Source organism: Anolis sagrei, chromosome 4 (genome assembly GCF_037176765.1).
Source record: "Anolis sagrei isolate rAnoSag1 chromosome 4, rAnoSag1.mat, whole genome shotgun sequence".
In the NCBI taxonomy this organism is placed as follows: Eukaryota; Metazoa; Chordata; class Lepidosauria; order Squamata; family Dactyloidae; genus Anolis; species Anolis sagrei.
Window position 1 is genome coordinate 166,402,501 of NC_090024.1, and position 12,770 is coordinate 166,415,270.

General features: G+C 38.2%; 1 protein-coding gene across 2 annotated transcripts in view; it reads right to left on the bottom strand.

Annotated features, from left to right (window-relative positions):
* Positions 1-2,489: 2,489 nt before the first annotated feature.
* ROR1 (receptor tyrosine kinase like orphan receptor 1) overlaps positions 2,490-12,770 on the bottom strand; it is a 239,296-nt gene continuing 229,015 nt past the window's right edge. For both annotated transcript variants that reach the window (XM_060773663.2, XM_060773664.2), the window contains exons 8-9: positions 7,275-7,486; positions 2,490-5,336 (exon numbers count right to left, since the gene is read on the bottom strand). In XM_060773663.2, the coding sequence (XP_060629646.2) occupies positions 3,912-5,336; positions 7,275-7,486 (1,637 nt within the window). In that variant the 3' untranslated portion in view covers positions 2,490-3,911. The remainder of the gene's footprint in view (positions 5,337-7,274; positions 7,487-12,770) is intronic.

The window sequence follows — 12,770 nt, forward strand, 5'->3', positions numbered from 1 at the left end:
TTTCCATTGAGAAGAACAGCTAGTCTACTTACCCAGAGTATTGCCTGCAATTTACATTGTATGGAAGTGTAGTTTTCTGAACTTTCCCTATAAAGTATATGATGATGGAAAAGCCAGAAACACTGGAAGACCATATACGGTTGGATTTTCTTTGGGTTACAGAAGACTCAAAAGCAGCCATGAATCCATCTGGTTTTTAGTGCTCTTGATTTTTAACTTTGTTAGTTATGACCAGACTACCATTTTTCACAGTCAAGCACATAAAGGGCACATCTACGTAAACATATAACCCAAAGGGCAGAGAGAGAATTGGTTACATGATGCACAGAGCCGATTCAGGTTAACATGACCTTGAAATATGTTAACAAAAGTCGTGGGTTGCTTTGGTGTTTTCCTGGGATTCCAAATAAACCAAATTTGTTTCAGATTCTCAGAGTCGGTTCCGAGATCAGAACTGGATTCAACTGTTTATATGGCGATACTGTATTCCTGGGCTGGGGTGGTCCAAGGACATGGGAGATCAACTACCTTCCCTGTTCATCCATCCTACTGTTGTGTTCTGAAACTCTCCTTTAGTGATAGGTATGACATGAGCCAAGAGATAGGAGTGACAGGGAGACAGAAGGTAGGAAAGGAGAGGGTGAATCCTCCCTCCCCCCCTCTTCTTCCGCATGGCTTCAGCACCTCAGCTGACATTACATTTGTCACCAAGGGAGGGCTATCGGCCATTTTCAGGGCTGGGCTTCACAGCAGTGGAATGGCCAGACAAGCAAAGGTTAGCTATCTCTGCAGTGACCTAGGAGCTGATAGCAAGAAGTATATGGGAACCAGTCTGGAGTCTGACACTTCAGATCAGCCTGAGATATTGTGTCCATGCAGAACTGCCCTAAAGCTGATTGGACAACTTGAGTAGACCTTAAAAAAATAAGAGAAATGGTGGTGGGAATGGCCACTGATTTAACTAGTAGTGATTTTTGTCTTCAGTACTGAAGACTGGTCTTCCCCTCCAACATTTTATTGACTTATATGGAAATCGTTGATTCTTTTGGGGTGATTGGGATAGGATATTCACTTCTCTTAACTTTACGGAATTTATTTTGTAGTTTCTACAGTAGAAGGTGAAATGCTACAAAACACTTTGTAGTCCTTTAGTGTGTTTATTATTAGTTATTTAGAGCTAGGTGTTTGAATGATAATAGAATGAATGTTTTTCTTACCTAACACAGTTTCTCCTCCTTTGGCTTTTGCCATCCGTCCTCCATCCCTTTCTGTTTTTCACCAGACCCATTTCAGTGGGCATGCAAGAAACTATGGCGTTGCTGTCATCATTCTCTCTTGCAACTGCTATTCCCACAATGGCATTGATAACAGGGTGGCTCATAAGAGGTCATTTTTCTAGGGAGAATCCCTCACATCTGGAAATTGCCCAAAAATCATCACCATCTTAAAAAGCCCAGGACTTGGAGATGTTAGTTTTGGATTAGAGCTACCAGAATGCTCCAGTCACATTTTCTAAATTCTGATAATGACTTTAGTGAATGTTAAATGTTTCACTTAACTATCTTTGTCAGTTCAATATTCTTCTCAAACATTTGAAATGACAGCTGTTATGAAAATAATATCTTAGTAAAGGTAAAGGTTTCTCCTGATATTAAGTCTAGTCGTGTCTGACTCTGGGGGGTGGTGCTCATCTCCATTTCTAAGCTGAAGAGCCAGCGTTGTCCGTAGACACCTCCAAGGTCAGCACGTTCAGCAGCTCAGCAGTTTAACCTGTTGTGCGACCAGAGGGCAAAGTATATCTCTTACTTTATTAAAAATCACTTAGTTGAGAATAGTCTCAGTTGATGTAAGAAAGGTGATAGGAATGTGGTTTTTAATTCATTGGAGATTGTCAGTACACTTACCTAAACCATAATCCAGAAATTATGTATGTAGAAATTATGCAGTTTCTCAAAACCATGATTTTATAGCCACCAGCATATAATAATCAGTGTTTAGTATCACTCTGATTTATGAATACAAAAATGCATTTTTCTGTATAAAATAACCTGTGTTAATACACTTCTGTTCCGACATTAGTTCAATATCATTCATGAACCAATTATTAATATAGTAATAAAATGCAAGCTATGAAACAATCAAGTATGTATCAAAACAATGAGCCAATATAGCCATATATTTTCAAGACATCCTCATTTACTCTAAAAATGAGAAACAGACCAAGAAATACAAAGCAGGATGTATTTTTTTCAATTCTGTTATACAAAAATGAACACATTTTTTGTGCAAAATATTTTGAAAAATATTACTGTCAAGTGTCTGAAAGGTTTGGTATATATAGTCAATATAAAAACAAATTTAATAAAGAAAAAAATCTGAGTTGTACTTTACACAGTATTTTTTTTTTTTAAAAAAAACACATTACAGTGGTTTTAGAATAATCCAGACTGATAATACCTGAATAAAATTTAAGTAATACAGTTGCCATATTTTCTAGTAAAAAGTTAATTTTAATTCACATTAATTGAAATGACATACAAACGTTATACTAAAAAATAGCTAGGAAATTGTTGGATATATTTGCTGGAATGTAGACTTCCTGTCTCAAGGTCATCACTACAAAAGATATTAATTTTATCTGAAATAATAAATATTCTTGGGAAAAACTGATTGTCTGTTTATTAAAACATAAGAATTCAGAGCTTTCTTTAGGTAAAGAGTTGCATAGCAACACAAAGATACAAATTCTATTGCAACTACACATAAAAAAGCAAGAAACACAATTTTTACTAATTCTTCATTGAATTCTTTATACAGTTACATACCATTCTTTAATTATTCTGGTGTCTTGGACTATTGTCATGTGAATATATTGTATGCCTTAACACAAAATCATGTGTTTTTAAGGTAAAGGTAAAGGTTTCCTCTGACATTAAGTCTAGTTGTGTCTGCCTCTAGGGGTGGTGCCTGTCTCTATTTCTAAGCTTAAGAGCCGGCATTGTCCATGGACACCTCCTAGGTCATGTGGCTGGCATGACTGCATGGAGTGCCATTACCTTTTCACCAAGGCAGTACCTATTAATCTACTCAGATTTGCATGTTTTTGAACTGCTAGGTTGGCAGAAGCTGGGCCTAACAGTGGGAGCTCACCCTGCTCCCTGAATTCGAGCTACCAATCTTTTGGTCAGCAAGTTCAGCAGTTTAACCTGCTGTGCCTCCAGTGTGTGTGTTTTACCATATGCTAAAACTTGGTATTCCAGAACATATGAGTTTTTATTCTGGAAGGGGCAGAAATGGTCTATTCTGCTTCGATATGGTACATCTATTTTCTGATTATGTGGATGTTATTTAGAATAGGATGGGGAGCGATCAATTCAGTGCCCAATGTGTGCAATTAGAACAGTTTGAAAGCGCATTCGTACATGAGCTTTTACACCGCTTTACACTTAACATTTGTTTTACACTTGACTTTCACTTTTTTGTGATGCTTCTATAACATGTAAGACTATTCATGAGGGAAACTTCCATTCTCCATAAGTGTCATTGCATTCCATGACAATGACAAATAAAAAAAAAGTTTTCCAAAGAAAATAACATTACTGAGGCAGAAAGTTCATGCTTTAAAGTTATGTTTCTTTTAAAAAATCAACCACACCATTCCCCCCAACTATCTACTTAAGAATTGTAAAATAAATGTGCATTCAAGATGCTGTGTGTTGGCTACTTGAAAAAAATAGTCTGTTGGCACTTGGTGATCCTCTTAAGCACAAATACACTTCACAGAAGATACTTATTGCAAATATCTCTATATATAGCCAGAAGAATCTCCGATAAAATATTTGAATATAAATCTCATCTACATTGTCCTAATTCATATTGTAAATAGTGTTATTAACAAAGTGTTCACTTGTTTAGATTTCTGCTGAAATCACTGTCTCATTATGACCATGGATATTGGAATCTCCTAATAAAGATGCCTGTTTAGAGTCAATTTTGTAGGGCTTCTGAGTCTTATTTCCAAAAACAGTTATACTAATCCCACTTGGATGGTTCGGCATTGACATGTGAGACAGCAAAGGAATATTTGCATCCTGATTGGATCCAGAAGAAGGCAAACTAGTCACATGGCCCGTGCTAGTTGATCCACTGGCACTGCTTGGTGAACGGCTTTTTGGTGGAGGGCAGTGTTGGATTACCCTTGGTGGGCCTGCTGGCTGAAAGTGGGCAGCTGGAAAAGCAGCATATCCAGGAGGAATTGGATATCCATTAATAGGGATAAATCGCTGGTTCTGAGGTATTGGCGGGCCAATGAATCCAGCAATTTGGCCTGGTGGTATACCCTGTGCTGGGAACATGAAGTTAGGGTATCGAGGGTTACTTAGGTTACTAACTGGGCTTGCACTGAGAGAAGTTGTTTGAGTGGTAGCATTTCCACCAGAAGGCGTAGTAGAGCTGGTGTGGCTCGACAGCCCCTCCCAAGAGCGGAGCCTGACATGGATGTCTTTAAACCTTGGCCTCCGAGGGGGTAACTCATGCCAGCATTCTGTCATCAGGCTGTATATTCTAGGAGGGCAGTCTTCAGAGCATGGCAAAAGTTGTCGTTTCCTAATCATTTCTATGACTTCTTGGTTACTAAATCCATAATAAGGCTGGAGACCAAAGCTGAAAATCTCCCACAGGACAACACCAAAGGACCAGATGTCTGAATCAGAAGAAAACTTGCCATACAAAATGGCTTCTGGAGGCATCCAACGTATGGGTAAAAGGGACTTATTCTGAACTCTGTAATAGTCCGCCGAATATATTTCTCTTGACAATCCCAAATCGGAAATCTTCACATGGAGCTGTTCTCCAATTAAAATGTTGCGAGCCGCTAGATCTTTATGAACAAAAAAATGACTCGCTAAGTATTCCATTCCTGCTGCAATCTGGACAGCTATGTGAAGGAAATCCCCATGATCTAAACTGGATTTCACAGTACCATCCTCATCACTGCTACATCCAACATCTGAATGCGGCGATCGCATGATAAGAAATTCATGCAGGTCCCCCTGGTTCATGTATTCAAAAAGCATGCAGACTGGTTGCTCCTGAGTCACAACCCCAAGGAGACAAACAATGTTGGGATGATGCAGCTCGGCCATCAAAGAGGCTTCCTGCTGGAACTCTGCCCACTGCTGTGGATTGTTGCAGTCCTTCAGTGTCTTTATTGCCACCAGCTGAGCATGGTCCATGCCTGGCAGATAAAGATGTCCCTTGTAGATTTTCCCAAAAGCGCATTCACCCAGCTCTTCCATAAAGCGGACAGCAGAAAGAGGTAGCTCTTTAGCTTTGCTCTGTTGGAAAAAAGACAGGACATGTCACAAGGATCTTGATGGCATTCCTTGTCTTGTATTACTGTGGTTCTGAACTGGAAGAGTTTATAGACTGTGTTTCTTGTGACATCTGGTGACATGAGAAACACAGTTTATAAACACTACATATGTCGCCTGCTTCAGTCGGTTGGGCCTTCCATATGCATTGGGCTACAACACCTACCATTTCTAGCCAGTGTAGCTAGTGATGATTGTAGCTGGGAATGTATTCCAACACATCCAAAAGGTGTCACGTTAGATGGAATATATTTAAAAGAAATTATTCTAAACCACATGAATATGTACCCATGCTGGAACTAAGGGACTGAGTTAAAAGGTTCATTGTTGGGAGTTCTTGGGAAATGAAATGGTCACTTTCTTGGGATTCTTAGCTCAATTAAATATTCCAGTTTTGTCAAAAGAGCGTGGCAATCAAAACAAAGCAGAAAGAAATAAATAAAAATGAGGGACCTCAGAATGTTTTATTATCATTTGAAAGTGACTCTCAGAACTGAATTTCAATTTCCCTGACCATTTACAAATTTTTAGATAAATACTGTGTGAATTAATATATCGCAAAGGCATTTAAACAGGCAGCAGTTGACTGTGCAGTGATGGCAGGAAATTAGCTGTATTGTTGAGAAACAGATGGTTTATATTATACAAATCCTTTAGGCTAAAACTTGTTTAGGTCTGGCATATTGTAAATTATATTTTCGTAATGAAAGTGAAATGACCTCTGTCTGACCTCATGGGGGGTTGTCTGTTTTAACCAACCCGGTGGAAAAGTATGAAAGAAAATGAAGTCATAAAAGTTTTGGCAGGAGAGGGTTCATTTTGAGTTAAGCAGTTATAAATCTGCTTAGTTTTTGTTTGACAGGTATTTGTCATACAGTGGTGTACAAAATGCAAAAAAGTGTAAAACACAAATGGGGCAGCCTGCCAAAGCAAACGGAGAACAAAGGAAATCCAACAGGGACACTCTGTCCCAATCAGTTGATTCTATGGTGATGTGAGCTTAATTAATGTCATTGTGCAACAAATTAATTAACAATGCAATCCTAAGCATTTAATAATAGCCTTGATTTAGGGGTTACACTCAAGTACGGCTGCTTAATCATGGAATCTTATTTAATATCTGCTCAGAAGTAAGTCTCACTGAATTCAATACTCATAAGTAATTGAGTATAAAATGGCAGGTTGTCGTCTATATAGAAAAACAGTTTAAAAACAAACAAGGAATTAATAACCAAACATGAAACATGTTCCCTTAGTTACATTAACATCAGAGGTTCTAGTGGGCCGAATGTCTTTAATCACCATTATACTCTTCTTCATCATCATTACTATAATCATCAATAAGCATTAAACCCATTTCCATAAAACTAAAATGTAGCCTCATAACTGGGAAACGTACCACTAGGGAAACCATAGAAGCTGGGCTTTTTGACATCAATAACTTAATTTTTTTTTCTTGCATGTACTTTAGGACCTCTTCACATATGCTGCCGGAATCACCCAATATTGTCGTGCATTGCAGCAATCTTAGCTGTGTCTGCCTAGGGAGCTTGGGGAGCTGCTGTCCCACATGCTGCATCGTCCTGGCTTCCTTCCTACCTCATCACACGGGGAAGCCTCTGTAAGCCAGTTCAAGAAGTTGATTCCAATGGAAAAACAGGATGCCTCCCACCTTTCGTAACCAGCTATTTTTCAATGGACGGAGGGTTTTTTTTTTACCAGTTTCGCTACAGAGCTGTCATGGAAGGACTTTTCTGGGATGTGATGGGAGCTACTAGGCTCCATGGTGAAAGTACAAAAAACCTGTCACTGCTGCCAAATTTGGCTCCATGTGAAGAGATCCTAAGTGTTGCAACATTTGACACTGGGATGATGTCACACAAGAACACTCCCTCTACTTACCTTTGGTTTGTATGCATTTAGCATAGACATCTCTACGTTCTGCCCTCGGACATGTTTAGGCTGTCTCTGGACCGGAGGGGAGGAAGACTTCTGGTTGTTACGGCACATGCAGATGAAGAAAAACAGTAGGGCAATTGCCAGGGGAATTGTGACACTTGGCACCAATATATAGAGGATTTCCATTTTACTCTTTTCCTTGGAGTCTTTTGTGTCTATTTTTAAAGGGAGAAATGGGAGAAAACAGAGATAAAGGTATGCAAAACATACATTATTATGCAATTAATCATGATTTATGGAACATGTTGTGAATCAGATTTTGTGGATCTGTCTCTATTCAGTATTGTCTTTTTGACTAAAGAGTAATAAGGCCTACAGAAGGCCGAAACTAATGAAATAGCTCTATGCTACTAAAGTCTGAGCTAAGTTCAGTTCGATGTTGTTTGTGTTTCCTAGAGGATAGCCACAGACATTCATCAGTAAACGCTACATAGAAACCAAACCAAGCAATTTCCATTGGATTATAAATGAATTTACTCAATAGCTACAGGATATGCAGTGAACTTTGAGGAGCACCCCAACGATAATTATTTTCAAATTAGGACTGGGTTTCATGTATCTCTACATGGTCTGACATATGCCAGAGGCCTTGTTCTATGTTACTATAATGAAGACTTGACAGTAGTTGAGTAAGTCTTGAGATGAGAAAAACAATAATACACACACTCAAACATATTTCTACCTAAACTGGCTGGGGTTATTTTAACATAATAGAGATTAGCTGTTGAGAAACAAGGACCCTTGAACATTAAGTATAGAGTTAATAATTTTTCTATTACTAACTTTTGACAGACAGGAATTTTGCAAATCACAAATACTTTACTTGAGGTAGGGATATATGGATAAATACACATTGTTTTGGCTCATAGTACAACCCATAAGTATAAATCCTATAAATCCTTTCCGCATTGGTAAAACATGGCTGAAATGTTGGGGAAGCAGGACATGCTTTGGCCAAACCAAACTGGGTGGAATGTTTCCCATATCTTTTTGGTAAAACCTACATGGATAGTGTATAATATTCTAGAGAGCCAACAGCATCTTGAAAGTATGAATCTGTTTATTATTTTACTATGACACTTCTGAATCATCTTTATTTTAAACACTCATTTGTAGGCTACTTATTCCTAACTACTTATTCCTAATTTGTAGTCTACTTATTCCTAATTGTTTTAAGTGTGGGCAAAACACCAACTCCACGAGTTCAGATGTCTTTGCTTCCATTTCAGACTGACTGCAGCTTGGTATGATGTCTAGACAGGGACAAACCATGTCAACTATGGTTTGAAGTTAGCTATCATTGTTTCTTTATAGTACATAGTATATAGTTTATTTAGTTTAACATAGTGTAGCATAATTGTATGATTTTTTTTCAACGAATTCTATTCAGGAATTAGAGCATCTACAAACTCCTTAAGAATACGGTAATTAAAATCAGAATATTTATGCACAATTTCAATCAAACTGGCTAAAATGATACAGTAGAGTCTCGCTTATCCAACATAAACGGGTTGGTAGGACATTGGATAAGTGAAAATGCTGGATAATAAGACAGGAATAAGGAAAAGCCTATTAAACCTCAAATTACATTATGATTTTACAAAATAAGCACCAAAACATCATCTTTTACAACAAATCAACAGAAAAAGCAGTTCAATACATCGTAATGTTATGTAGTAATTAGTGTATTTACAAATTTAGCACCAAAACATCACAATGTATTGAAAACACTGACTATGCACTGTTTGTTTTTCTAGGCAGCAATGTGCAACGGACCTCTCCATGCTCCGGGAGGGGCAAGACAGAGCCGGTGAAAGCCAGACACTGTGCCCAACAGAAAAAGTCTGCACCAGCCGTGTCTCGCCACCTGGTGGGCACCCGGTGCGCAGAGAGGCCTGCTCTGCATTGCTGCCTAGAGAAACAGCTCTGGATCTGGGCGGGAGGCAGACTGCATGGGATAATACAGAACCTTGGATTGCCGAAGGTTGGATAAGCGAGATTCTACTGTATTTAGCATATAAAAAGCTGCTACTGAACATTCAGAGCATTTCCTACACATTTTCTTAACAAACATCACAAGAATCCTGCATGGTATGTCAGTATAATTAGGGTGTTCTAGGAAATGTATTACCCCAAAGAAGCTTCCCAAGCTCTGATTACACCTAACTCTTAGGCAGAAGTTTTTGCCAATGGTATCTCACTTCCAAAGGTAGAGTCCTCTTGGGGAGATAGGACGGGTTATAAAGTTGTTGTTGTTGCTATTATTATTATTATTATTATTATTATTATTATTATTATTATTATTATTATTATTTGAAACACAACAAGATAAGTCCACAGCCAACAAGATCACTCTGCTGGCTGTTGTATTGGATCACACGTCGGACGCTTCCCAAGTGTCTAGGACTGTGCGATGTATCGGCGAATAATGTGTGCAGATTATTATAATTATGATTATAATTATAATTATTGGAGAACCCAGTCAAGCTTCCAAAAAGTTAAAATAATAAAACAGTTAATACAGATATACCGGTACTTATATGGGAAAAAGGCAGATTGTCAAGTAGTCTAGTTCCCAACCATGTAGAGTTTCATAGGTCAAAGTCAGAGCATTTACATTTTTCGAGAAACATATTGGTCATTCGGAAACTATTCTCACATAGTTGTTCTAATTATAGAGCCAGATCTAGTAACACCCCAAGTCACATATCCAGCCTTTCACAAGGAATTCAAATGCATTCTGAATGCTAATTAACAATACTTCAGATTTGTCTCAGTGTCAGTGAATAGGACACAACTGACCCCCTGATGAACTTTAAATTACTTTTTAGAGTGCATATAAGCATGGATGTGTGTGGTCCTCCAGATGTTGTCAAACTATATGCCACAGTAACCCTACTGCACACAGTGAACAGCAAGGACCTCTGGGAGCTGCAGTTTAACAAGAAAGTCATTGTAGCCCAGTACCCAGCATGATATTCTGAAACAGATCAGGTGGTATCAGAACCACAACCATATGTTACTATAAGCTGCCATTGCAGACAGTTGGTCCAGGAGATCCATGGTTGATAGGTTGAAAAGCCACTGAGAAGGAAAACATGTCCCTATCTTCTTTTCCTCAAATAAAATGTCCTAAGGGTTCCTGCATTATATAGTCAGTGCAGACTCATATAATGCAGTTCAGTGCAGTTAAACTGCATTATATGAATCTACACTGACCATACAATATAGTTTCAAATGGTATTAAACGGCAGAGTAGAAGATGCTTCAGTATTCCAGAGCCAATTTTTAGGGAGAAGTGGAAAGAGGAAATCACCCTCTTATTGCTTATGTTGGGTTTTGCCGCTCCCCCAGCAAAAGACCAGCACTGAATTCTGCCCATCTTCTCTTAATCATAGAGTCATAGAGTTGGAAGAGACCTCGTGGGCCATCCAGTCCAACCCCCTAACAAGAAGCAGGAAAATCGCACTCAACGCACATTCAGTTACATGTAGGAGCATTTATTCTTTTCTGTTGTCATGTTTTTCCTTATTTTTTTATCCTTTTTGCATTTCAGACAATTTTATGAAAGACAATATTATTGAAATATGATTGCACTTACAGGAACAAATCCAAAGAAATAAGAGATTAACTACAAAATAAGCAACAACACAAGGAGGGTCATAAAATGTAACTACAAGAATGAATTGGGGTAAAATAGAAACATAAAACAACTCAGGAGATAAAGGATCTGAGGGTATAAAACCACAAGCAATAACATCTTTCCATAAATTAATATGAGAGCTAAGAGGAGACATGGGTAGGAAGAGAAAGAGGAGAAAAGTTAGGAGGAGAAAAGAGCATGACATGTGGAGATTACATATGAACTGGCAAGGAGTTATTCTTATTTGTTCTTGAGCGTACATAATTGCAGGGATGGAGAGAAGAGTTTAATAATGTAAAAATTATTCTGTCAAATCTTGTGGTGCTGGCTGTTTGCTTAATGCAAGTGTACATGTTACAGTTTTTAAATGCTGAAGAATATGAGTTTGTCTGAACAATTCTTCAAAGACAGGTAAATCAGATAACCTTCACCCACACCACTTGCTAGCAACTGACCCCTAGCAACACCAAGTACTTTTCTGATGTAGCCACAATAAATATTGGCCAGGGAAAACATGCTACCAGAAGAGCTGGGGAGTGGGTTAATTCAGGTAACTGAGTTTTGGTCTAGATGGGAATGAGAGCTAGAAGGTTACAGTTTGATAAGTAATCAGACAAGAAGTAAGAAAAGACATGAACTGGCAATAAAAACACCCACTACAAATGGTTAGGTGATGAAAGAGATGAGAAAGAACAGGAGCATTACAACCTCTTGATGCATTCCCATGGATGTGAAACACTTTTGGAATTTTGGCAGCTACACCTGTAACATATCTCATCTCTTTTCCCATTTCTTCTAATAAAGAGGAAAAAAATATGCCAGAGGAAGCAGAATTTGTCAAAAGTTTTAATATTCTACATTTTCTTTGACTTAGTTCTGTCTCGTTTGATGGTTCCACAATCTTCAATGTTCTTAGGAACAGCACAACATTTTTAAAAGCTTTAAAAGGTGTTTTTTTTTTTTTTTGGAGGAGGATTGTACTCTTGAATCTAGTTGCTATTCCCAAATAAAGCAGACACATCAGATGACGATTGCTGAATGTCAAGTCAGCACTTGGAGCCAGTGTGGGGTAGTCGTTTGACTGTAGGACTGGGATTTTGGGAGCCAGGTTTGAAATCCCTGCTGAGCCATGGAAATCCAGTGGGCATGGCATACTCTTTAATTTTAAAGGCAAGACAATTAATAAATATAATAGAAAATACAAGGAGAGTGTTTCCATGAACTGGAGTTGAACTGAAATCCACATTTAGATAATTTCAATTGGTTCAGTTGAATATATTGTAGATAAACCTTTTCTACAGGCACTGGCCCGCTTTAGGTAGAATATTTTTGGTCAAACTACCTTTTGCTACAGTAGATATAAGAGATGTATATAAATGCTCTCTCCTCAACCTTCCTCACTTATATACATGGCTTCCTGATTGATTGAACATCAACTTATTGCTATTTAACAACTTCTGGCTTAAATGCTCCTTAGAAATTCTGGTTTGTAATCCTGGTCTATAGAAACACTTACACCAACTTCCAACTGCAGTTATGATGGAATACTTTTCATAAAAATAGAATTGCCAATTCAATATTTTACTCTCCAGAAGGAAACAGAGGATGGGGGGCACCTAATTTACAAAATTATTTTGAGGCCTGCCAGTTAACAAGATTGATAGAATTAGATTTCAATGATTCAAGAAGATGGGCCAGAACTGAAAAAGCAATGAATGGATGGGATTATTGCTTGTGCTTAAAAGGATGGATGGACAAAAAAAACTCTAAAAGAAATTAAGGGGGGGGGGGGGCGG